At 39.6% G+C, this 26,095-nt stretch overlaps 1 protein-coding gene across 6 annotated transcripts in view; it reads right to left on the reverse strand.

Annotated features, from left to right (window-relative positions):
* LOC111603207 (protein sprint) overlaps positions 1 to 26,095 on the reverse strand; it is a 111,881-nt gene that overhangs the window by 56,776 nt on the left and 29,010 nt on the right. For 2 of the 6 annotated variants that reach the window (XM_023320698.2, XM_023320701.2), the window contains exon 1: positions 1,835 to 1,880. The exons of 1 other annotated variant lie outside the window; for it this stretch is intronic. Coding sequence is in view for 1 of the 5 variants with exons in the window: in XM_023320700.2 (XP_023176468.2) it covers positions 11,577 to 11,629 (53 nt within the window). In the remaining 4 variants the exon portion in view is untranslated. Of the gene's footprint in view, positions 1 to 1,834; positions 1,881 to 11,576; positions 11,664 to 26,095 lie in introns of those variants that run through there. 3 more of the 6 variants (XM_023320699.2, XM_023320700.2, XM_023320702.2) reach the window with 3 other exon arrangements.

Below are 26,095 nucleotides of genomic sequence, written 5' to 3' on the forward strand. Positions count from 1 at the left end.
TTAACCGCAAGTGGTCCGATGGGGCGCTGGCCCCTTAACGGTGCCTATCTCACTACATGTGCGTGTGTGTGTTGCAAGTGTCGAGAGATTCATCAAGCCACAGGCCCCCTTTCGGACTCCATGTGTTGTCACATTTGTTGTAAAATTGATTCGCTAATGATTTTAGCTGACATTAAAATTACGAAAGGCCAAAAGGGAAAACATATGAAAACTATATAGAATCTATCTTTCACACACACACACTCTTCGAATTGGTATTTATTTTTAGAAAGTTAATCACATGTTAAACACTTCGCCAGGCCCATTGGGAAATGAAACGAATCTCGAATCTCGATTCTTGCATCTTGTGGCACGCACTAAGTGAAACAACTTTCAGGTAGTTAACTTAAGACTCTGTTGCTTAATTGTTGTTCTTTCACTTTAGAGGCGTGGCTCAGCTGTGTGCGTAAAAGTCAAAAAAGTCAATTATATATTTTACAAACTTTTCATTTTCCTACAAGTCTGTAATTAAGTTATGAAAGGAATAGTTTGCTTTCTGATATATATATATATATATATATATATATATATATTTCCATTTCCATATCTAAATGTCATAGAAATTTTATTCACATATTCAATTTTCCGCTCTCAAGAAAAGATCTACGACTAACAATTAAGTTCCACCTGCACTCCTATTGGACTTTGCATTAGACCAATTGGACTATCTAGCACTCACGCAAAATAGCATCCACACGTCTAACATGGCATCCAATTGCTCTGGCGATCTCATGATATTCGCCATTGCAAACAATCGCCGCAGTTTTAATTGATGAAAACAAAAAGTTAAACGAAAATTGACGAAAATTAACTAAAACTGGCTAATCTCTGCCATCTGCGCCTATACAAATATCTCTTCTACTGAGTCAGAGTTGCGACTTGAGTTGTTTGGGAGATACCACGAAGAGCTACAAACGGGTTAAATATAACGTGACTCAGTGCGACTCGACAATGCCCCGCCCCGTCCAGCCCACTGCCCCTCACTGATCCGCTTCACTGCGCTGCACACATCTCAACAAAACTAGTTGTCGAGCACCAAAAAAAGCTTTAAAAAATGATTCGAGTTGGACATTTTTCAAAAGCAATTTAAAATGCTCAAATTCAAAGACATATGAAGTTTTATTTACTGCAATCAGTTTTGCATTTATTGCAAGAAAAACAAAACGAAAGAGAAACAAAAAGTAACACACACACAACCGGGCAGACACTGCAAACACACTTTCAATTCAGCATTCAAAACACAAACAAAACAAATTTCGGGCAGCGGCAGCGCTGCCAGCGGCAAAAGCAAAGCGCAAAACGCAAATGCGTTGCCAGCAAAAGCAACAACTACCACCAAAAGCAACAACAACAAGCACGGCTACAGCGAACACTGCGTTCCCTTTTTGAGTTTCTTGTTTTTTGTCTTTTGTTTTTGTTTATTGGGTCTCTTTGACTATTTCAAGTTAATTATTTTATTATAATATTACATAACACTTGATGGCTGTCAAACGAAATTTTAAACTCGAACATAACTAAACACCAAAAAAAAAAACCAAAACAAAACAAAACTGAATATGTGTAAAATAGAAGACAATTAAAATTTTTGCTCAACGCAGCGCAATTTGTAACAATTCGTATTTGGGTTTTCATTTTAGTTGCCGCTTTTAGTTTTTGTTTTTGATTTTATTTTTAATTTTTTGTTTGCTTTGCACACAAACGTTAATTTTGATCGGCATCGCCAACACACGCACACACTACAGTTACAACAACAAGAATAACAACAACACAAAAACAAAAAAAACAGAAGACCAACCGCACGATGCGCTTACAAAACTTTCGTCCGTCGCCTGTGGAACGCAAAACACAACTGAGCCGAAGCCGGCTGCGGCCGGCCAATAGCAACTACAGTGACAGTGGCAGAGGCAGAGGCAGCGACTGCGACAGCGACAGCGAAGCTCGGGCGCTCGTACTCGTGCTCTCTTTTGCGCTGCCACCCGCTTACCTTAGTCTCTAATGCACACTGGGCTCTCCATCATGTGCTGTTGATGGAAGTTTTTGGTAACAGATGGCATTACATATATTATTTTATATGCTTTATATATTAAAAAGACAATCATCACATGCTGATCTATCTGTATGCTAGTTAAGCAAAGTAAGAGCAATATTTTGTGCATATGTTAGGCATTACACCTAGTTACAATTAAATGAATTCTTAGGCAGTGTGCACTGGTGTGCGCTTGTTGTTGGTGCTTCTTTTGATGCTGTGTGAGCGAACGGCAGCGTGCGTGTGTGTGCTCGGGACGAGTTGGCCGTTGGCGTTCATCGTCGCAGTCGCTGCGTTGGCAGCTGCTGCGCTGCATACATTGGAGTTAGAGTTGCTATTATATTGTTGCTGCTGTTGGGGCGGTCGCTGCTGCTGCGGGCGAACAAATTGCGCAAATCGCATGCGTTTTTCAATAGCTGCAGATCGCTGGGCGTTGATTGCGTATGCGTGCCATATGCGTACGGGCATGCAACTACAACTGCAACTGCTATTTACCACGCATTGCAGGTCTTGTGATCAAAATCAACAAACAGCAAACAACAAAAGCAACTAATAACAAAACAACAAACAAAGCGTCCGCATTGTTTTTGGTCAACCGCATTGCAGACGCGCATCAAACGCGTGCGTTTTACAACATTTGCGAGCAAAAAATTACAAAAACAAAAAGAAACACACAAACTATTAAAAGACCCAGTGCACTGTGCAGAAGTGAAGCTCTCCGCAGCCTAAAACAGACGGCCACATCGTTATCCCCCGCTTGCCCTCGCCACAAGTACATACATATCGGCAGACGCACACACTGACATATGCATACATTGCATGCACATATATCTATGCATGCGTGTAGTCTTGTATGCATAAAGAGAAGTGTAAGAGTGTGCTCATTAAAGTATTATTACACTGTGCAGCAATAAATTGTAAATACTCGAAGAATACACGTTTTTGTTTTAAATATTAATAAATAATTTCAACTTTGCGTATAAACTTAAAATTGATATCTAAAATATAAAATATATATAAAATAAAAGAGTTCTAAACTCACTTTACTTAAGTTAAAGTTCTGCGACCGAAAACGCTACGCAATGAAAACGTTTGTTGGGCTGTGTAAAGCGCGCCCAATTCTGCTGACGTCGCTGCTGTTGGCCAAAAAGCTTAGCGAAGCGTGCGAAGCAGCAGCAGAAGCAGAAGTGACGGCGAGCAGAGAGAGAGAGAGAGAGTGGAACACGCTGAAGATCGTTGCGTGGCGCTGAAGGCGGCTGCCAAGGAAGTGGAACATGTGTGCGCTAGTGAGCAGTCTCTGTGTGTGCGTGTGAGCGTATGCTAGTGTATGCGTGTATTTAACATTGTCATGGCAACTTGAACGTGGGAGAGCCCTTCGCCAAGCTGCTTTACAGTTTTGTTCTTGCTTGCGGCCTTTGTTCTTGCCGTTGTTGTTGTTGTTGCTGCGGTGGCCTCGACCGATCAACCAAGCAAACCAGCTGTTGCTTTGTTTTGACTCGAGCAGCGCTGTCGACAAAAAAGACATATATAAGAAAAAGAGAGTGGAAGAGAGAAAGAGCGCAGGAGTTGCCTAGTATTCAGCAGGCAGCGATGACAAATTGTCAGCAATTGAGCAGACGAGGGAGCGCGTCAGGTAGATTACAAATAAATCAAAATTAATGCCACACAATTATTAATTAAAGTAATTAATGTGTTGCCCGCTTAGAAAGCTTTGAGCTGGGCCACACTCCAGAATTGCACGGAATGCCATTATAATTCACAATTCTTGACCATTTGGGCCATGGGATTTCGCCTTTAATTACATATGCAAAGCTCGCCTCACACACATACACACACGCACACACAGACATACAGTAAGGCGACAACATGTGCTCACAATTGCATTTGCTGTTTCGTTTTCATCCTCACACTCTTTCGCTCTCCCTCTCTCTCCTTCTTTCGCTCTCATTTATTACACAAATTGAAAAACTATTGACAAGGCAGCGCGTGGCTTACCCATTGCCCGCTAACGGGTCCTGGCGGCATTATCACATGCGATAAATATTTATATGGAAATGTAATGACTGCCCCACTCACTCTCTCTGCCGTTCGCTTGCTGCTTTCGTATTTGCCGCTTCGCTTTGTCTCGAACGTTGCGCAATTAATGTCACCACATCCTTTGGGCCTTATTAATGTCCTTGGGCCTTATGCCGTCTGGCCGGGCGGTGGGGTTGGTTGGCCCATTAATGTCGCCCCATCGCTCCGGTAAAAACAATTAATTTGCCCATAATGCAATTTATATCGGTTTCGGTTCGAGTTTGAGGTCCGAGGCCAACAGCTTTCTGGTCCATTTGGCTTACGCATATCCTGCGAACAGGCAACTGGCAAGCAACCACACCCACACCCCTCCGTTTGCCTGCTCGGTTTGCCACATAATGTGCATATTTCTGGTTGCTTTTTAAGGCCAAATGATTAATTGTTAAAGCGCCAACAATTTGCAATAAACAATAAACAGTTTTGGCCGCAGCATCACAAGCTCGAAACATTCCTCACAGATTGCTCTCTAGGACAAAGCATTTTACAGACGCTAAACAGTAGCTACTTGCAGAACAGTTTCTGCCGCAGCTCTCAAAATGATTTTTGCCAATTAATTCGACATTTCAATACTCGTTCACGACCCACAAACAGTTAAGTGTATTCAGCAATCAAAATTTCCAGAATTGAAGTGCCACAAAAGGCCCCTTTTATGCATAGATCCTTCTGCAACTTGACGTGACTCTGGAATTTGTAGTTGTCCGAATCTGAAACTCGTCAATTTCTAGATCATTTCCAAACAAAATTCACTTTGAGCGCATCAGAACTCAAATTTTAATTTGCACACTTCAAGTCTATGCTAGATATTTCTCTTAGTAATAGTCGCTATACAGACTGTCGCAGCAGAGGCACTGCAGCAACAGTCTAAAAGCCTAAAAGCATGCAACGAAATTTATAGTAATTCAGCTCGAAGCTAAGACTTGAATTGAGAACAAATAATGTAAAGTAATTGTGAGTACCTCAAATCAGCTGTCTCTCTCTCTCTTCCTCTCGCTTCTTCGCTTTTTCACTCTCTCTCTCTCTATGCATCTCTCCCTTTCTCCTATCTATTTTGCCCCCCCCCCCCTCTCTCTCCCACCCGACCTATCTTTGTTTTTCTCTCTCTTTCTTTTTCGCTCTATTTCTCTCTCTCTATCTTTCCCTCTCTTTCTCTCTCTGTCTCTCTCTCTCTCCCTCAATCTCTGCTGCTTGCTATCTCCCTCTCTCTCTAATATCTTGATGGAAATGGAGAAAAGCATTTTTGAAAACTTTGTTCATTTCGCAGTTTCCGTCTGCATTTGAGTTTCTGCTTTGGCAGCCACCCACGAATCGCATCGAATCTGAGACATTAGACGGGCCGACAGACAGTTTAGCCCCGCACAATTTCCCATGCTGTAAACAAGCTGTCAAATCTGGCGGGAACTGGGGAAACTAGCCGGGGCAGTGCTTGGCTGCGGCTGCAGGCATGTGGCATAGAGTTGCTCGGAGATATTTTCTTGATTCACGACATGACAAATACAAATGCAGACGACTTGATTGACGGAATGTCGCTAACATGCGTCGATACAATTAGAGTCAAAAGAGATACAGATAACGCGAAAAACTTGGTACTTACGCGTCGAAGGCGCACAGAAACGTAGGGCACAAACTCACCTGCAAGAAGAAGCAAACGGAAATGACATTAATTAAATCAGCTGCATTGCAATTTGCGCTTTAGCAATAACAAAAAATAACATTAAAGAAAATAAAATAATTAAAAACTTTTGAAAATTGTTTTGTGGCTCCCACAGGCCATTGACGGGTTCAAGAAATTGGCAAACCTAAGATACGGAGGGAAATGGAGGGGGTGGTTGGTTGCCAACTGCCACGCTGTCGCCTACCTCCAGCAGCTTAAAAATATTTTTTACGCTGAAGCTCGTCCAGCAACAACAATTGCCCCCAGGGCGGGGCTGGGCTGGGCTCAGCAGCTGTTTTGGGGCGGAGCTCGGACAGCAGAGGACAACTGTAGCCTGTAATTAAATAATGCCCATGCCCACTTCCGGCCAGCAGCAACAAAAGATACAAAAGTATCTTAACGGCATGCGGCGCCATTTGAAGTTGAAGTAGCCGAGCAAACAGCAAAAACAAAAAAATTTATATATGTGTGGCGACGAGGGCGTGGGCGGAGGGAAGCTGTTTGCTGTCTGGCCAGCAAAAAAAGGAGAAGAAAAGATAAGAGAAAGAGAGAGAGAGAGGGAGAGGATGGGAGCGCCAAAGCGAGAGCGAGGAGGAGGAAGCTATGCACGGGGCAAACTATTGCTCCCCTAGGATAAATTAATAAATTTTCAAGCGAAAGTTGCCACAGAGAGAGACAGAGAGAGGGAGGGAGGGAGGTAGAGAGAGATAGAGCTAGAGGTAGGAGCAGGCTGCATGACCAAGCAGCGCAACAAATAAACAAATAATTGTATCTAACAACCCAAAAAAAAAGCAAGAAAAAATAAAACAATAAAAAAAATCAAAGCTACTAAAGCAACGAATTTTGGATACCCTATAAGTAAATAAAAAAAATGGAAAGGAAAATTATGAAAAAAGTCAAAGAAATTTAAAAAAAAATTAAAGTGAAATAAAATATAAATAAAATAAAAGTTTTCTAGACGAAATATAGAAGAGCTATAATCAAAACAGGAGCAGAGAAGAGTAAAATAGCTGGATATAACATTTTTCTGGTCAGAGAAAAAATTTCTATGTAAAAATAAAAGCTTTTAGCTTTCAAAAAGAAAATTTAAATAAGCTGGAAGAGTTAGTGGATCAAGAAGAAAATCCAAATACTATAAAAGAAACGATTTTCTTATGGAAGAAAATACAATTATGATAAAAGAACTTTATATTTTATATATTTAACAACATTATATATTTAACAACATAGAAGAGCTTTATTTTTAAGAAAATTTTAAAAGTAAATACATCTGAAAGGTTTTGTGTCTTATAGAAGAAATCAAACAGAAGCTAGAAAAGCATTTAGAAAAAAGCTGCTGAAAGCTTTTTTGTTAAAGTAGAATATAATAATACAAAGTAATATTCGAACAGACATTGTTAGGACACGCCTACTGCCTAAAGGAGAAAGTAGTAACTAGTCGCATTAGCTTTCATTCTAAGTTGACGAAAGCAGTAACTATAAATAACTAAGAGAGCTTACTAGCTTAAGCAGAAAGAGACTTTTTAAGGAGCTTTAAAGCTTAATTGGAATTGGTGACTGTGTGTGGAGAGTACCAAAGCTAATAATTGTTGATGCTTTAATAATGCTTTAATAATGCATGAGAATCGCATAGAACAATAGTATTCATAAGCAGTTTCTAGTTAAATAATATGACATCATTAGAATTAGTTCATTTCCTTTCAGAACTATTTCAAATATGCATTTATTAACAACAAAACAGTTAGAATAACTAAATATATTTATGTATCTAGCAAACGTCACATAAAAGCTGCGCAGTTGAGCATACCCTGCACAAAGTTCAGTCTTAAGGGAGAAGAGGTTAAACTTCTGCTGCCACAACTTGAAAAAAAAATATCATGATGATGTTGAGGATGATGTCTGTGACCGCTCATATGCGACATTGTATGTTTACGAATATATATATATATGTATACAAACATATATCTATATATGTATATACATATATATATATATATATATATATAGTCTGTGTCTGTATTGGTTTGCTGCTGCTTCGCGACTGCAACTCAGAAATTATCAAATATGGCAAACGGCAATTACAATTTGGACTTTCTCCAATCAAACGCGCGCACATGGACATAAAATGAGGAATGCACCAGGGATGGGCATTAAACATATAGTATGAAAACTATAAAACCAATATATATCCATAAAACATCAACAACTCAGGACAATTAACATGGAATGTTAAATGCTCTGCGCATTAGCTACATTAAAAATAGGATCTTACATTGATATAGATATAGAAAAGAGTTGAGAGTTGGAAAAAGATAGAAGCATATTACATAGTAGAAGAAGCATTACATAGTAGAACTGACGTACCAAAACTCATGCTTAGAATTATTTTCTGAATACTCTACACATAAATCATTATACATGTCTATATGTGAATAGTCTATGCTATAGTATATTGATAAAGTGTATATATAGAGGATGATATAGTATAGTGTAGTATTGTATGGGGTAGCATAGTTTAGTAATTCATACACTCATAGAAATAAGATTAAGATAAGATAAGATAAGATTTGAACCTAGGCTTTAGATTGTGAAATCTTGAATTCATGAGAATTGCATGGAACGGCACTACACAAAAAAATCTTCTATTTCAATTCAATTCAATAAAACAGTAGCAACATGCCTTTACATACACACACATACATATATATATACACTCACACACATGCAGCTATGCATATAGATATATGTTTATATATCTCAGATATTTCAGTCCAGTTTCTTTACAGCTTAGACCCAATTCTTAGGTTTTACTTATATAACACATATTTTTCAAGCAACTGAAGTCCACTGAGCAGCGGGTCTACTTGACTTTCTGGTAATAGAACTCAGCGCCCCCAAATGCTAATGTTTTCCAAGCTTAAATAATGAATCAATTGGGGAGTTTTCTGCATAATAAGTTATTCTAGAAATTATTTTATCTTTTATATTATATATGAAATTTTAAGACTTCAATTAAATTGCTTAGAATAATAACTAAGTAAGTAAGCTACTTTTTGTTTATATATATATATATATATATATATATATATATATATATATATATATTTATATCTAGGCAAATCAAAAAGTTCAGCCCTGGCAATTGCATGCTCATATATGTCACATGTGTGTGTGCGTGTGTTGGGGGCAAGTAAACACTTTGCGCCGCCTGCTCCACTCCTGGCAAGCGAAGGCAATCCATAAACAGTTACGTGCAGCAGCCCTTTAGCCCGCTTAACCCAGCCAACGCAACTCGCTCCACTCGCTAATGGCGCTCTTTAGCCCCCAACTGCCCCTTGCTGCTGCCCCCGCCCCAAATGAAAGCAATAAAATTATGGGCACTGCCATTTTTGGTATTTTCACACCGAGAAAGCGCGTCTGCGAAAGAAAAGTGGCTGAGAGCGGAAAATGGAAAATGAGCGAAGTTTGTTTTCCATCTACTTCTTTGGGCTTTGCAACGCTGATGGGTCGCCAAAGAGAGCAGCCAAGACCATTTGCCTGCCGCGCCCCGACCCCCGACAACTCGCCCCATTTAATCAAGAAAAACACTTTTTATTGTGCAAAATTATGACAATTGTTGTTGTTGTTGTTGTTGTTGTTATAATGATTGTTGTTGGTTGTTGCTGCTGCTGGTTGTTAATGTCAAAAGTGTTATTGTTATGCAGACAATTATAGCAAGCGATAAAAATGAGCTGAGCTGTTTAGTTGGGCTTGGGGCGCTGCCTGTGGGCGGGTTCCAAATGAGCCTGGCCAAATGGGAAAATATGTTTATTAGCCAAAAAAAAAATAGGCAAAAAATGGGAAGAAGAAAAGTAGAACGAGGAATGAAAAGGATAACGACTTGTTGAAGCATTTGGATGCGCCGCCAGCTGCGACCTTTTGGCCGCATTATTTTCGTTTTACTGCTCCGCGTCGATCAAAGTCACAGCGATCGATGCAAAGTATTTATTTATTTTAGCCCCAACAGCTGCGCCCCGCCTGCGCCACTAGAGAAGGAGAATAAAATACAGCTGTTAGCTGTGGGCGAGTTGGGGATCGTGCGTTGATCAGCTGAACTCAAAGCACATTCCATTGGAGGCAGCAGCTCTTGATCTAACTGCATATGACAAATGTCAAGTGGTTGACACCACGGAGCTTCAGAGCGACTGCAAAATGAGCGTCATCTTTGTCTTTGCTGCGATCACTGATCTCTAAAGAAGTTCTAAGCGTCTCGCAGCTAGACGATCTTTCAGAAAAGTGCCTGAAGATCAGTGCATAAGCCCATAGATTCGGACTTCTTGAAGCCTCACGTACTGGTAGCTGGCAATATAATACGATCTATAGAAGCATCGATCGTTCCAGAGAATCAATTCGTAACTCTGTTGTATGGCAGCTGTATCAGAGAGTAACTTGTATTTGTAAGCTGTGATCTATAAGGAAACTTTAAGCTGCTCGCAGTTGCACGATCATGCAGATCAATGCAAATGCGATCGCAATTATATGACCTGAGCCGTTAACTAATAAATGGCAGCTGGCAGGCTAAAATGATCGTGTTTACATAGTTACAGAAGCTAAACTCCATCGGTGCATCGACAACAGTGTGAAATGATTGTGTAGTGCTTCAGCTCTGCGGCAAAGTCTCGTTCATCATATTTAATTATGAAAAGAAAAAGTTTCCTTGTAAAGCAATCAAGATCAAGCGTTGCAGCACATCAATTATATGCTCTATTAATGGCAGGAACAACAACCGATCGCAGACAGAACTTCGAGCCGAGCTCAACTGCCAAGGACCGTGTCGAGCTGCAGGGCAACAGCAAAGCATCATACATCATGCCAATTAAGTTCAATTAAACACCTTTGGAAGTGCGCTAGAACGATCGTGCAGCTGCTCGATCAGCATGAGAATAAAAGACGAATGATCTTAGCTAGCTACACAAACTTTAACTAGCGATACGAATCAGCCACTGATCGTGGTTTGTTTCAGGAGTGCTCAGTGATCGTGAATGGAAGTTGAGCTTTTAGAGACTGCATTAAAGAATCAAATAAGTCTTATAACTTAAGAATCTTCAACTCTGATCGTCAATAGTTAACGAAGCAACTAACCGTCGTTAGTATAGAAAGAATGTTTACTGATCGGAAGCTAAATCATTCATATAGAACCAAATAACTATTTAAACTTAAGAATATTCAACTCTGATCGTCGATAGTTAAGAAGCAGCTGAACGTGGTTAGCTTAGAGAATATTTACTGATCGTGTATGAAAGCTAAGTCTTAAGAGGTATCGGCATAGAATCAAAGAAATTTTTCTGGAAGTCGTCAGCAGTGATCGTCGTTAGTTAAGCAAGCAACTGATCGTAAAAAGTCAAGATCAACTGCACATGCAACTGTATCGTTCGATCAAAGATGCTGCCGGCACAGGCAAGGCTCATGCATCTTAGTCTGAAAGCAAATATGTAAAAACTAAAGTCAGAGCAGTTCCTGCTGCTGTCGAGGATCAGCAAAAAAAAAAAAAAAGATCGATCGTTAATTCAGTTGTCGCCACAATTTCCTGCACTTAGCAAATATAAATAGCAGACAGGCTGCCTGCTGCCAGTGGCAGTGGCAGTTGCAGTTGCAGTTGCCACAAGTTGCAGTGGGCGCATTGTCGATCTTTTCTGCACATCGCCTGACCCATATTTATTTTTGGCATTGGTATTTTGCTTATTTTAAGATCGGGTTTCGTTTGTGCCACAGCATTTGCGGCACTCGCTGTGCGCCGCCACTCACCGAAATGGAAAAAACTTTTCCAGAAAGTGTCGTCCCAGGCTGGTCGTTGTCATACTGCGTGGATTGGGTGGCTGGCGCCCAAGAAGACGGAACACTTAACAGCACTTTTCGTCTCTCTATAACTCTCTATATATATGTGTGTGTGTGTGTGTGTGTGTGTGTGCGCGTATGCAACTGCGCACAATGCTATGGAAAATACGCTTTAATTAAACTAATCAGACGATATTATACATATATGTACATGTACACACAATGCACAACAGACGGCCACACACACCCACACACACACACGCACACACACACAGCTGCAGAGACTTTAGTTCTACATATACATTTTAATGGGCTTCTTTGATGAGCGCTTTTCATTAAATGCAAAATTAAAAAAAAAAAAAACAAGAAAAAAAAACAAAAACGAAAACAAAACAAAAACAAACAATTGAAATTGGTGTAAGACGACGTCGCGTTTCGCTAGCGTTTTGCGCGCGTTTCTCGCTAGCCCGAAAACTTTGTTAAGTGCCAGGAACAACTATGCGCATTCGATGATAAATAAATCGGTTTCAATTATCACATAAATCATATATATATATATAGCTTTGTGTGCGCTTGCAATGACTAAGAAACATTCGCTTGGCCGATTAATCTTTATCCAGCATATATATCTCTAAACTATATTGCCAGCGCAGTCGTGTCTTCTGAATATAAAAATATTTGTTACACAAATATATATATATACATATATGATTCTTCAGTTTTAAGTGTAAATGAAATAATTCGCAATTTGGATGATTAATAAGCTGTTTTTTTTTTATATAGATAAATAGAGTGGGAATTACAAAAAGGCGCCAAGATTAAAGGCAACTACAACTGAGTTCAAGTATAAGGCACTACGAGATTCTCTGTATAGTACATATACATATATCTAATGGGGTTTACTTTGAACTTTTTGAGCAGAGCTTGTATACTTTGACTTCATTCAATTTCTTTGGCTAATGTAAGAAATATCTATCTGCTATCATATCTATCATATGCATTATATGCTATATACATACAACCATATCGAAATATCTAAATTATAACTACAATTTCCTATTACAATTACCGCAACTATTCTATTATTTTCAAAACTCATTTCATTTATATCTCTCTCCCTCCCTCTTCCTCTCCCGCTCCACATTCATGGTAAAAGCAAGCAAATTCTACATTTATCTTAACTTCTCAACTGATCTGAACTCTTGGTTTGAACTCTGAGGGCTCAAAAAAAAAAAACAAAATGAAATGAAGAAAAGACAATTGTAATAACAATAACAACAGCCATAAAACAAACATTACATAAATTGCGAATTTCATTTACTGAACTTCATTGTTGCTGCTGCTGCTTCTTCACTTTGTCGTTTGTCGAATGAAAAAGAAATACAATAATAAAAAATCTCTGCTGTTTCTTAAGCTGCCTGCGCAGTTGAGCGTTACCGTTAGGCTACAGGTTACAGCACAAGAGCTAAAGAAAGAGATAGCAATAACAGCAGCAACAACAACAGTTCAAATTTATTTGAGGCTGGCGAATTTCGCTTGATTTGAATGAATCACAAACGACCTGCGCGGGAGTCAGTTTGCAAGGGTAGGGCACACAGATGCACACATACACACACCTTAAGAGCACACACACTTCGTTTACGCGCCGATTAAGTAGAAGAGCCGCGCCGCAGCGTCAAACAACGACGACCGTAGACCGAAAACCGAAGACCGAAGACGATCGATGCCACGCGCGTTCGCATTGAAAGTTTGCCAGTGACTGAAGGCGACGACGACGACGTCTCAGCGTATACGCTGGCTGGCCGAGGCCGCCCCTCGAACCATTGGCGCACTCAGCGAAGATTGCGAGAGAGCGCAAAGGCCGTGAACGAAGCGGTGGGAGAGTGACAGAGCGGGCTGGAAAGAGCGTAAAAATAAGTGCAAAGCTATTGCCGCATGCGTGAGAGAAAGAAGAGAAGCTAAAGGAATTGGAAAATGGAATTTAAGATTTTGGCTTTTTTTTGTGTTTTTGGTTTTGTGTTTTTTTTTCTTTTGTCGGTCAGGAAGCCATTTGCTTGCTGCCTGCTGAGTCACAGCTGATGGCAGGTTCAATCAACTGCAATAGAGCTGTGTGGCAATCAAATCGATACGCAAATCGCGAATAGAAACATGCAGCGAAATGCAAATTAATTAGCCACCGCAGTGTGTAGACAAAATGGGAAAACGTAATTTCGCAATGAGAGCGAAATAGTTCCAGTTTCCAGGCATGGTTTACCAATCGCTGACCTCGCAGCCCGCTGCTCGCTGCTCGCTGCTGTCTGTTGCTAGCCATTCACACATGTTGTGTCCAGCTTGGACCGGCTTGGCAGCGATTTTCTCTTGATGTTGATGTTGATGTTGCAGCGCTTTTCACCAGGCAGGAGGCCGACGCGTCGGTCTGGTTTTTCCGCGACTGGCATTGCCCTCCGCTATTACTGCAGCTCTACATGCGGAAATGTGTGAAAGAGAAAGCGCATAATCCAATAAAACGCCAACCGAACAACAACAGCAGCAGCAGCAGCAGCAACAACGACAACCTGTGCAGCAGGCGTTAAGGTTTTTGCAATTGCTTTTGTTGTTGCTGCTATGATAAAATAGCTAACAACAAGTGCAGCAGCCCTGAGGCAGCGGCAAGTGGTAAGGTGAAACCCGTTGCGGCCTCCACTAGGAAGCAAAACATGGCAAAGCGACAGAAGACAAAGGCGGCGAGAGAGTGAGAGAGAAACTTTGATCGAGAGCATTAACTGAGCTCTGAAGCGTAACTGGAACTGGCGACTGCAACCAGATTCAAATGCAAATGACCAATGCCAAGCGTAGAATGCAAGAAGAACCAAAAAAATATAAAAATAAGAAATATATATTTATATAGGATACTTAAGATAAGTTCCACTTGTATAACTGATCTAAAATATTCATATTTTTAATGTATTTTATTCTCTCTTTGGGTGTTTATTTTAGAGTAACACAAGTTCAAATCATACCAAAAATTAATAAACATATTTTAATTATTAAAGTAATGGGCTTTATTGAATAGAAAATTGTATGACATTAATGTTAGGCCGCAATTTGGAAAACTTATTTTCAACAAAAAAAGTTTTGTCTTATAATAAATATAAATATAAATCCGATAAAAGTTCTGCAGAAAAAACATTTTGACACTTTTTAAAAATGTCAACGAGGAATACTTTAAAAATAGGCTACAAATTAATCATGGATTGTTGGCGCCAACCAAAGTTAAGTGGCTAAAGCTAGGAGTCTTGCATAAGCCTTATACTCATAGAAGTAGACAAAGAAATAAGTCGAAGAAAGTAAGCGTATATATGTATATATATGTATGTATATATGCCCCTAAATTTATATACACAATGTTAATTTTAATATTCGTTTCAAATTGTTATCAAAATGTTGTGTTTATCACAATATTTCGCAGTGCAATATTTAGTGCTTAGTCGCACTACTATTTTTATGAACAAGGCTGTAGATAGTATCTGTATACATATATATGTATCTATATATTTGAGTATATATATATATATGTTTGTGAGATCTTCAGTAAAATTTATGAAAATGTATTTACAGCTTAAGTCTTATATAAGTTTAATTTCAAATACCTTTCCAGTCTATTGCTGGATTATTGAAGATAAAAATCTAAAAAAAACTTTTTTAATACAACAAAAACTATTCAGCTTTTGATAAGTTTACTGATTATGTGTTTTTTCTCTAACATTCTATTTTCTTGTCAACAAATTAAATGATCACAATTTCGGCTAAATTTCAAGCTGAAGTTTTAGCTTTTTGGCTTGCGCAACAGGCACCAAAATGAATGCGAAAGTTGCAACAATAATTAGCAGCAACAACAACAATAACTCTCAAAATTAATATGTGCTTAGCAGAGGCAACTAGCCATAAAAGTGATAGACATATTAACCCAGTACTCCACATTTCTTTAGCTCGACGACGGCGTCGATGAACAAAGTAGCAATTTTCAGCTTTGTTGCGTGTGGGAGGCCGGCTTGTGGTAGCAAGCGCGATAGAGAGAGAGAGAGAGAGAGAGAGGAAGAGAAATGGGGCGGGGGTTTGGTTGGAGACTCAAGTATTGGCATAAGTGAAGCATGCATGCCAGACACGCGAATGCGATAAAAACCGATGCCTGGCGACGTCGACGGCGACGTCAGCATCAGCGTCGGCGGCAGTGTGGAAAATTTAGTGGCAGCCATTGCCATTGCATTCAACGAGCCAAAAAAGGAACAAGCACACACAAGTGGCTGCTCTTATCTGTGGCCGTTGATTCTGCTGCTGCTGCTGCTGCTTATTTACGACACGACTCGATTCCTCGACTCGTGCCCAGCCCACCTGCCGCCAAGTTTTCAATACACTTTGCAAAAAGTAGCAAACCTTTTTCGCTTTCTTCTTGCGACTGCCCCGTTTGCATTAGAAATTGAAAAACTGGTTTATGACTCGGCTAACTTTTGCTACGTGCGCTGAAAAGCCAAAAGCCCAAACAAAAACTGTTGCATGCTTTGCGGCCTGAAAATTATCTGCCTGCATAGCTTAGTACATGGGGTGTGAGGGCGGCTGCCGGGGGTTGGGGTGCGGCGGTCATTGCGCCACTGGCTAATGGCAAGCCGATCGGCTAAGCGGCTTAGCAGCAGTGTGTGGGCGGTGAGGCGATGGAGCGGTGGGTCGATGGGTCGGCAGCAAAGCCTAAGCCTAAGTCTTGGCCTTACATGTGCCTTTACCTCATGGTGTAAGTGTATACTTAGGGGTTGAGAGTACGTTGACTATGCTGTTGGGTTTGTCATAAATGGGGAATTTGATTAATAATAAACTTTAAGATTCGTAGCAATTACACTTTATATATAGATTGATTCTATGGTCCACTTTTTCACGCAGTTTTCACCAATTCATGTGAATTTCACTTGGCAAACTCCTCGTTCCATCATTAAAACACAAAATAAAATGCGAAAATTTGTTGATAAATCCAAATCTACAAGAGCATCTTAGCTCCTGGCCTCTGCTGTGTCATCCAGGTGTATGGAATTACAGCCAAGACACGCCTAAGTATACGGCACAGAGGAAGATCACCGTGGCCCTTGGGTATACGTGAGTCAGGGACTTGCGGACAGATCTCGAGTTACCCAAAATCGCAGACAGAATCCAAGAGGTGTACAAAAGGTAGCTCGAAAGAGTAGATGTCCAGCCAAGCTAGTTGGCTAGCTACTGCAGCTTAAAGATCTAGGAGATCTATTAGAGATCTAGGAGTGCTTGAAGGTTACCAAGCTCAAGACCAGGACTTGATATATTTCCTTTACTGTAAATTCCATTAAATTAAATATTAAAGGGCTCCAAAAACATAATATAGATTTCGAATAATAAAAAAATAGAAATATTTAATATTAATTAAAAATATAATTATTTAATATTATCCTAAAGCTAATATTAAAATATAAATAAAAAGCAAATTTACATTTTATAGCTAATTTCTAGCTTGAAAATGTCCATGCACCTTTCTAGTTAGGGTATTCCAACGTCGTTCTGGCCTTTACCTTTGATACGTTTCTCGCTAAGGATTACTCAGTTCAATGAAAATGCGTTGCGGCACGCGTGTCTGTTCGCTAAATTCCACATCCTGCACCACCTGTCTAGGCGAGTGTGTGTGTGTGTGTGTGTGTGTGTGAGGGAGAGTGTACATGCGTGATAAATGGCTTTTATCTTTTTAAAGCACTTCAGTGCACGGCTTTGCTAACTTTTCGGGGCCTCAAATAAGTTGAAAGAAAACAGAAAAAACAAGAGAATTCGTTGACGCGGCTGCAGCCAAAAATGAAAACAGAAAGAAAAAATGATTCCATGTAAGCGCCACGCTCACACCAGTGGCATGCAGCATGCGGCTCACAACTGCACATCCAGCGCTGCCGTCGCGGATCGTGTTTGTACTTGTCGTCCTTTCGTCCTTTGTTGCCCCGGCGTCATTCTGCGCGCGTTATGAGCAAGTTAATTATGAAGTCTGATATTTTTCATACACTTTTTCGCAATTTCGGGTCGCTGCACTCACTGTGAGCTGGCATATAAGCCGTGTCGATTAAAGGGTATTCGAAGTTAAAGAGAGCTTGCCACTTTTAGCAGAACTTTTACTTTCATTGAAACTTATTCAACTAGAACCGAAAGCTCATTTACGCAAATTGAATAAAAGCTTTTGAAAGCTGTTTTAAAACATTAAAGATAAGCACTGAAGCTTAGCTTGAAATCTTGCTGATTTCTTATTACAAGCAAGTTGAGCTAGATGGAACTTAAAGCTTGTTCAAAGCTTTACACACATTGTATATAATTTTTAGCAAGCAAGCTATTTCAACTAAGTTGTTTAAAGCTTTCTGTAAGCTGCTTAATTCATCTAGTACCAAAAGATAAGCTTTGATCTATTTAAACTTTGACTAGATGGCAGCTACTTATAAAGCTCATTAAAAGCTTTACATATTTCTGCCTTCAAAAGCCCTAATTAGTATTAGAGGAGCTTACATTAAGAAACTAATTTTGTAACTTTCATTCGAAAGCTCTATAGACGCAAGCTTTTCTTAAAGCTCTGTGCAAAAAGTCGTCAAAAAGACTACAGATCGTCGGGTAGCTCTATGTGAACAGTTCTCGCGGAGTTCTTGAAAAGTTTTTGCCCATTTGTAGGAGATTTCGCAGGCGCTTTAGGCCAACCCCTTGAAACATGTTTCGTATGAGTCATTCGGAAAACTGCGCAAAACTTTTGATGTCGCTTATGAAATGCGTCGCAGGCTCCGCTACTTAAAACGTAGCAGAGGGGGTCATGCGGCGGCCAGGGAGTTGCCACCGTTTGCTTCATCTTATCATTAATATTTAAGCGTCGTCGATTCAATCGATTGATGTCGTAGACAAGAGCGAGAGCGAAGACAAGACGGCGGCAAAGACCCAAAGCAGCATAAAATGCGCAAAAACTTGCCAACTCTGCTCGCATATGTGTATGCGTGTGTGTGTGTGTGTGTGTAAGTTGTATCTGCTAAGTGCGCACTTGATGGACAGGACGACAGGGCGTTTGGGGAGAACAGCATCAAGTCAAATTGAAGTTGAATTTCTTGCGTCGAGCTTAATGAGCGAAAAGTAATTACTTAATTAGTGACTCTCTCTCTGTGTGTGTGTGTGTGTGGGTGAGCCATTAAAGCAGCTTAACATTGATGCCCAACTCGCATTTAAACTTGATTAGTTTTATGACCACAGTGCGCTGGCTGGGGTTAGCAATCGCAGTTCCTAATCACTGGCTCGCCGCCCGCGTGCAACGCCTGCCAAGCAAATCAAAATCCAATCAATGGACAGTTGGCATATTGATTAGCCCACACCCAAGCCACACACACACACACACACAACCTCCCCCAAATGGCCGTCGCGACATAAATGAAAACGGAGAACACAAATCTTTATGTTCGGCAGATAAAAAGCGAGTTGCCTACTTTTGAGTGGGCGCTGTTTTATGGCCTAGCCGAGACAAGCAGCTCCACAGCCCCCACCCAGCACCTCACAGCAGGCAGGCAGCCAGATGACAAAAACATTTTGCATACTTTTAAGCGCGCACATAAAATTCCACTTTTTGACATAAACACCACAAAATGGAGCATCGCAACACCTGCGACGCTGCTGCCAGCAGCAGCAACAACAACAACAAATCAAAAGCGCGACTACAACTGTAAAAAAGAGCGATTCGGGGCGGGGCGAAGGGTGTTTAGGTGCTGCCAGTAAATAAATAAAAGCAATAAACAGACGACAGCAGGCGTCTTAAGTAGGCGACGCACACACACACACACACACATATATATATATATATATGTATATAGATCAATCTACATATTTATTTATATATGTGTCAGACTTTCATTTCTATAATTTCTGCAAAATAAAAAACCTGCAAAATTTGCTTTTTCCTTGACAATTTTTTGCAGCCTTGAAACTTTGTCAAGCCAATTTTTTTAAATGATATAATGCCTGTCATGCGATATATATGCATGCATATGTATGTATATATATATATATATATATATATTTATTTATATATATATATATACTGACAGCTAGGTATTCTACTCATCGTCTAGGATTTCTAATGAACGCTTTTAGTGCTTGACTGAACACAAGTGGCACATATATAAATATATATTCATAAATATACATACATATGCATATATATACATATATATATATATGTATATATATATATATACAATGATTCAATTGCTGAATAAAGTTAGGATCAGTTTACCAAGCATTTAATTATAATAAGCTAAATATATATGACATATGTATTAGAAATACATATATAAATATAATTTTGTTTAGATATATAATATATATATTTTTGTATAGACAACTGAAGTATTGGTTAATTGATGCAACTTACGGCTTAGTATGATAGTTAGAATATTAATGTATAGGTCAAAATATCTTTGTATAAGCAAACTCTTAAAAGAATTATTGAATTTTAACAATTTATCAGCTAACAAAAAATCCTCAAATTTTTTTAATAAAAAAAAAAACAAAATTAAGAAAATATTTTTTTTCAATAAAAAAAATGTTCTTAAATTAAAAAAATTATAGTTTAAAAAAATGCTTATGTTAGTCCATATTATAATAAATAGGTATATAATATAATAATATAATCAAAAGAATCAATAGATAAATCTTAAAACAAATGTTTTTTATATATACTTTGATTAACTTTATAATAATATATATGTATATTTATGTAATATTTCAATTTTATCTATTTTAATTTTATTCAAAATTAAATTAACAGCAGAAGAGTAACTAAATAAATCAATATTTTATAATCATTTTACGTTCTATAAGGCAAGTCGAGTTTTTAAATAAAATTTATAAAAATTCTAGAATATATTAAAATAATTGATATATTATATATTATTAAGATATATCTCATAAAAATAACTGAAGATACAGAATAAAAATTTCAGAGTTTGTATTCCAAAATGTTTTTTTTTTAATTCGTAGAATTTCAAATTCGCTTACAAAAATAAATTTTATCTATGAACTTTTAAGTGCATCTTAAAGCAAGATATTCAGGTGTATTGTATAGAATGATATATAGAGTATGCAGCTGATTGTATAACAGTATATACATATATATATATATATCAACTGAAGGCAATAAACATATTTTCTCTTGCCAACTTGGGATTACGAATTCAGGCAAAATGGCGGCTGAGCCAACTGTCATATGTACGTACAACTGTAGAGGCTGTGGGGGGATGGGCATGTTCGGGGTCGAGGTGGGAGTTTGGGGTTGGGCCTGAGTGGATTACACGCAGAGAACAAGCTAAAGACGTCGCGAATGAGATCTATGTTGCTTTTTATGCCTTTGTCCTTGGGAACCTGGGCACGCAGCCGGCGGACGGTGTGGGCCGTGACGGGGCAGGTGGTTGAGAAACAACAGTTGAAATTCCCATGGTGGAAAACTTTATTCTATTACGACTTGCGAACACACAACAAACAGCGAACAATTGAAAGTTGCCTCGTCTTTCGGCTTCTGCTGCTTCCACTGCGGTTGGCATTGTCTGTCTTTGCGCCAAGTTGCTGCCAAGCATATCTGAGGTACACGAAGGCGCCTTGGCGCCACATTTATGGCATTTGGGATTTGCATGAAGCTTAAGAGTTGCGCGGGAATTAGTTCAGTTCGAATGCATAGCTTGAGCGCGACTGAGCCATTAAAATGATTTAAATTAGTTAAGCGTACGCAGTGCTTGACAACAGTGCAACATGGGGCATTAGCTCTCTGGTGGCAGCTGCACCATTTCCTAAGCCAATTAACTAGCCAAGCAGCTTAGCGCATAGCCCAAACGGGTGGGCAGCTACTAAAGCATACCTGCTTAACTTCAGTCTAAGGTCTTTAGCTATATTTCCTTACTAGATACACTATAATCAGGCAGGCTTGGAATAATATATTAATCTAGGCAAACACTTTGCAAGGCCGGATTTTTTAGGCAGTTCGTTGCCAACAATCCATTTTTCCTCATCGATCTCTAAAGTAAACCCAAGTTTCCGTTTTGCCTCTTCTAAACCTGTAATAAATTTATGTTTTCTATGTTAAAAATGGCTCTCTTCTCAAAGTTACCTTTGCGCTTCGACCTCTGGCATAAACTTATTTCCTTTCTGTCTATATCAACTCCAAAATATGCCCAAGCTTCCCATGATAAAAGAGTACTTCCTTTGCCAATATCTTTGCCAATACCAATCGAAAGCCTTACCTTAAAGAAGACGTCTTTAATTTGATGATGACTTATCATAATAATAATAATGAAGGCATTTTGCTGCTGCCTCTACACGTGACACTTTCCATGATCAAGAGAGCTCCTTTGTTCTGTTCTTACTCTAAAATATTTCCGTATTTACTTTGCCTAAAGTGAGTTCCTTCTTCTAGATCATTGCAGATAGCTTCTACTTCCAACGAACTTCCTATGCTTGCAGCGTATTCCTTCCTCTAGAAATCTATGATAAGAGAAGCAAGACAACTTCTACTCTAATATATTTATATACTTCCCATGCTAAAATAACTTGAATAGCCTTACCATTTTCTGTTTTGAGCCCCTTCTAGATAAAATAGAACTATATCTGCCTAAGCAAAGTCTAGAATAATCTTACATGTTCTACAGTTAAGCGTATCTCCCGCTCAGCTGTGGTCAAAGCGTAATCCTTTCGCCTATACGAGCTCTTGGCTTACCTTTTGCATGACAAACCCCAATTACAACTAGCTGACAGATCTCCAAGTATATTTTTAAGCTCGTTCAGTTGGACCTAAGTAGCTACTTGACCACTTTGGCTGGCAAGCTAAACGAGTTGTTCGTTCACCTGTCCGAATGTTTTACGGCCAATTTCAGCTGTTGGCGGCAGTGGCTCACCCTTAAGCACTGGGCAAACAGCAGTCAAGAATACTTGGACCTCAACCCTTGAAATATATATATATATATAAGCGGACAGGCACTTGAGTAACACTTCAAGCAATTAGCAGTGGCAGCGGCAGCAGGAGAAGGCAGCGGATGAAGCTATAATTGTTGAAACAATGCGCAGCGGATGGATGCTAATAGAAAATGCAAACAACATATTAAACAATTAAACGGAAATTAACACAAAATATGTATATTAACACATACATTTTGCTAATTGGCTCAGTGAAGGAGATAGCAACAGTGACAGGGGCTCGAGCCACTTCATTAATAAAGGAGTCGAGGTGAGTCGAGTCGAGTCGAGTCGAGTTCATAAAACAGGAAGACCATTGAGTAGCAAACGGAAATGAGTGCAGCGTCCAAATGAGTGTATGAAAATATGGAGCAGATAGTGCTAAACGGAGCCAAGGAGCTGAGCATCTAATGAAGCACCAGCCACCAGGTATAAACGGAAATGTGCAGCCCCAAGCCGGACGTGGCAAGAAGGGGGGCTAGGCAGAGGCAGAGGCAGCAGTAACTTAAATATGCAAGACAGCGCTCGGCTGGGCGCCAAATGTGCCAGCTTTGGCCCCAACCCGGAGGCCAACCCTCTTGCAACCACCCTCAGCTGTGGCAGCTGTGGCAAGCGTCGACTGCGTGTTGTCTCGTGCACAAAAAAAAAAAATATAAGGAACATAAACTTGCAACACTTTTACCTCATCATCGTGCGGAACGAGCGCCGAAACGAGCGAAAACAAAAGGCAAGGAAATTGATTTTAGGCAACGGGTGGAAGGCGTCCGCGTTAGGATCCAGGACACACAGACCGGACGACAGGCGGACAGGCAGACAGTATGCTAAAGCCGCAAGAAAAATGGTTCGCCCGTAAAGAACAACGGCAAAAGTGACATAAATAAAAGCCGTGACTATAAATCTAACCCATAAGCAGTTAAAGAGTCAGCCAGAAGATGCGGCACGTAGGACTCTACCCCAAAAGACGCCGCTGCCCAGCCCCAGCTAGCAGCGAATACCGCAAAATGCAGATAAATATGTAAATAGATACAACTTGGATTACGTTTCGACAACAAAAGTGAAAAGTCTTTTACATTTGGGAGTGGAAACAGCAGTCGAAGCGGCAGGAGCAGCACTCGGAGCTGACTTTTGATTGGTCTTATGACTGAGCCCTGATATGTCTAAGTATTCATATCAAGTGTGAATTGGCAACGAAATATTTAAAGCCCTGCCAGATGCTGTTCGGGCTAACGCAAAGGCATACGGAAAAAACGCAAAGCAAAGGGCAAAGTAAAGCCTCAGCGCAGGCTTCTAGTCCAGAGAGGGGAAGGGCCAAACGGATTTATGCACAATGCCCCAGCTAAAAGTCGATTCATGAAATGGGTTTTTCATTTCCTTGAATTGATTTTGAAGCAAAAAAAATAAACAAAAAGAAAAACTAAAGCCAAACCTTATTATTGCTTTGTGCATGCTTAATTATGAAGCTTACAGCCTGCTGCGACACTAACGCAAGTTTCTTGGCCAGCTTAAAGCTGATTTTTGGCTTCAGCCAGCTTGACTCTGTCAGGCAAATCAAACAGACCGCCCGCCCCACCGCCTCTCTTGGTCCTGCTACGTGGTCGCACTCCTTGTCACGCTCTACTTGGCCACACTCTGGAGCAGACTCATTGTCAGCTGGGTGGCAGATGAACCACAAGCCTGAACCCAGACACATTGTAAACACTGTCACCGTCAGCAGTCAGCCAGTCTATTAAAATGCCAGTCGAGGCATTGCGTACCAAGCCGTGCGACCTTATCAGTTCCATGTTCACAGTGCTCAAACCCAAAACCCTTCCCCCATGCCACAAAAAAAAAAAACAGAAAAAAACATCTAGCCAAACGATTGATCCAATGTTTTTTTTTCAAGTTTCTTTTCATTCTGTTTGCCTTGTTGTTGTGTTTTTCTCGATGTTTCAGTTGTTGCCTTAACATGCGTTTTAATGTGACCCTTGCGGGCTCATAAAATTTCAACGTTTCTTTGATGGTTTTTGGGGTTTCTCACCCACAGCAGGTTGGCCTTCCTAGCCTACCTTTTGCCTAACCTTTTTATTTTCCACTTTTTTTTTTGCTGTTGTTTTTCTGTGAGCTTCGATTGATTTTGATACGGCAAATGACAAACAGCATTGGGCATGGAGGGCTGCTAGATAGATTTAGATTCCTTCTGGGGGTGGTTCATAAAATGAGGTCGGGCTACAGGTAGTTGCCGTCGCCGTTGCTGGAATGTATGCTACAGTTAATGACTTGTAGCACTTTATGCTCTGCCTGAAATTGGTACCACAAAATACCTCTGAAATTAGCATTTAGTGTTGCGACCTCAAGACTGTTTCAACGATCTGCGATCTGAGTAAGTTATAGAAACTATTGTTCAGCAGATCACAGCACTAAGTTAGATCTGGTTGATGAATCATTAGCTGCACTAGCAAAGACTTGGAGCCATTTAGATTCTATATAATATAGCCTAAACTATGTCTAGATGCTGCATCTGAACAGGATTTATAGATATAGGTATCTTTGTCAATTGCTGCCCCACTGGCTGCAACTGCAACCGATTTAGAAACGTAATCAGCTGTCAACATTTATTCATTCATAGTTTGGTGTTGCAGCTTGTGTGCATCATGCTGCGACTTCTTAAGGCTGGCAACATCTGATGCATCGCCTCTGATATTTGCACCTGCAGCTTATCTGCTGTTTACACACTTGCCACAGACATCCACTCGATTTGTTAACTTTATTATATATATATATATATATATATTATATACATTATCTTATCTTGATATCAAATCGTTTTCCTTAATATTGATGCAATGAAACATTTAACCTTGCACACTATCAAGACAAACATTACATATAAGCAAACATTGTTTAAGGAAGAGGTTTATAAGTCTTCATATCTATGCTTGTATGTGAGCTGGAAGTTGCTAAAGACTTAAAGTCTCATCCAGTTTGCAAAAATATCACAGAAAAATGTGCATTAAATTTGTTAAAAAATCATTTGATTTTTAGTCTGAATGAAATTTAGATGCAAATTTTTACTTTAGCACAAAGTTAAAAGATCTTCAATACAGTATAAATTAAACCTACAAATCCTGAAGAATTTTATATCGATTGCTTATCACAATTAAAGCACAATTTAATCAATGTGGCCTCTTATAGAGCATATGAAAATAAAAAATCTACTTTGATGGCAACTCCAATTGCAACTTTGAGCAGGAAAAAACGTTAACATTTCACACATGAGTGCGCAGTGCGTAAAGGTCCAAAGGAATGCGCTTTAAGGTGGAAGCATTGTGGTCGAAAAAGGGGTTACCAAAAACACCAAGCCAAGAAACAAACCCCTCAACCGAGAGAAATGGAATTTTTCATGGCGAATGCTGTATGCGCTTGGCAGAAAGAGGAGGAAAGACAAATAACAAAATCTTAAAAGATCTACAATATCAACTAGCTAGACTCTATTGAGAGCTAAGGAGTCACTATAT

This window comes from Drosophila hydei, unplaced genomic scaffold, assembly GCF_003285905.1.
Source record: "Drosophila hydei strain 15085-1641.00,03,60 unplaced genomic scaffold, DhydRS2 tig00000211-arrow-pilon, whole genome shotgun sequence".
Lineage (NCBI taxonomy): Eukaryota > Metazoa > Arthropoda > Insecta > Diptera > Drosophilidae > Drosophila > Drosophila hydei.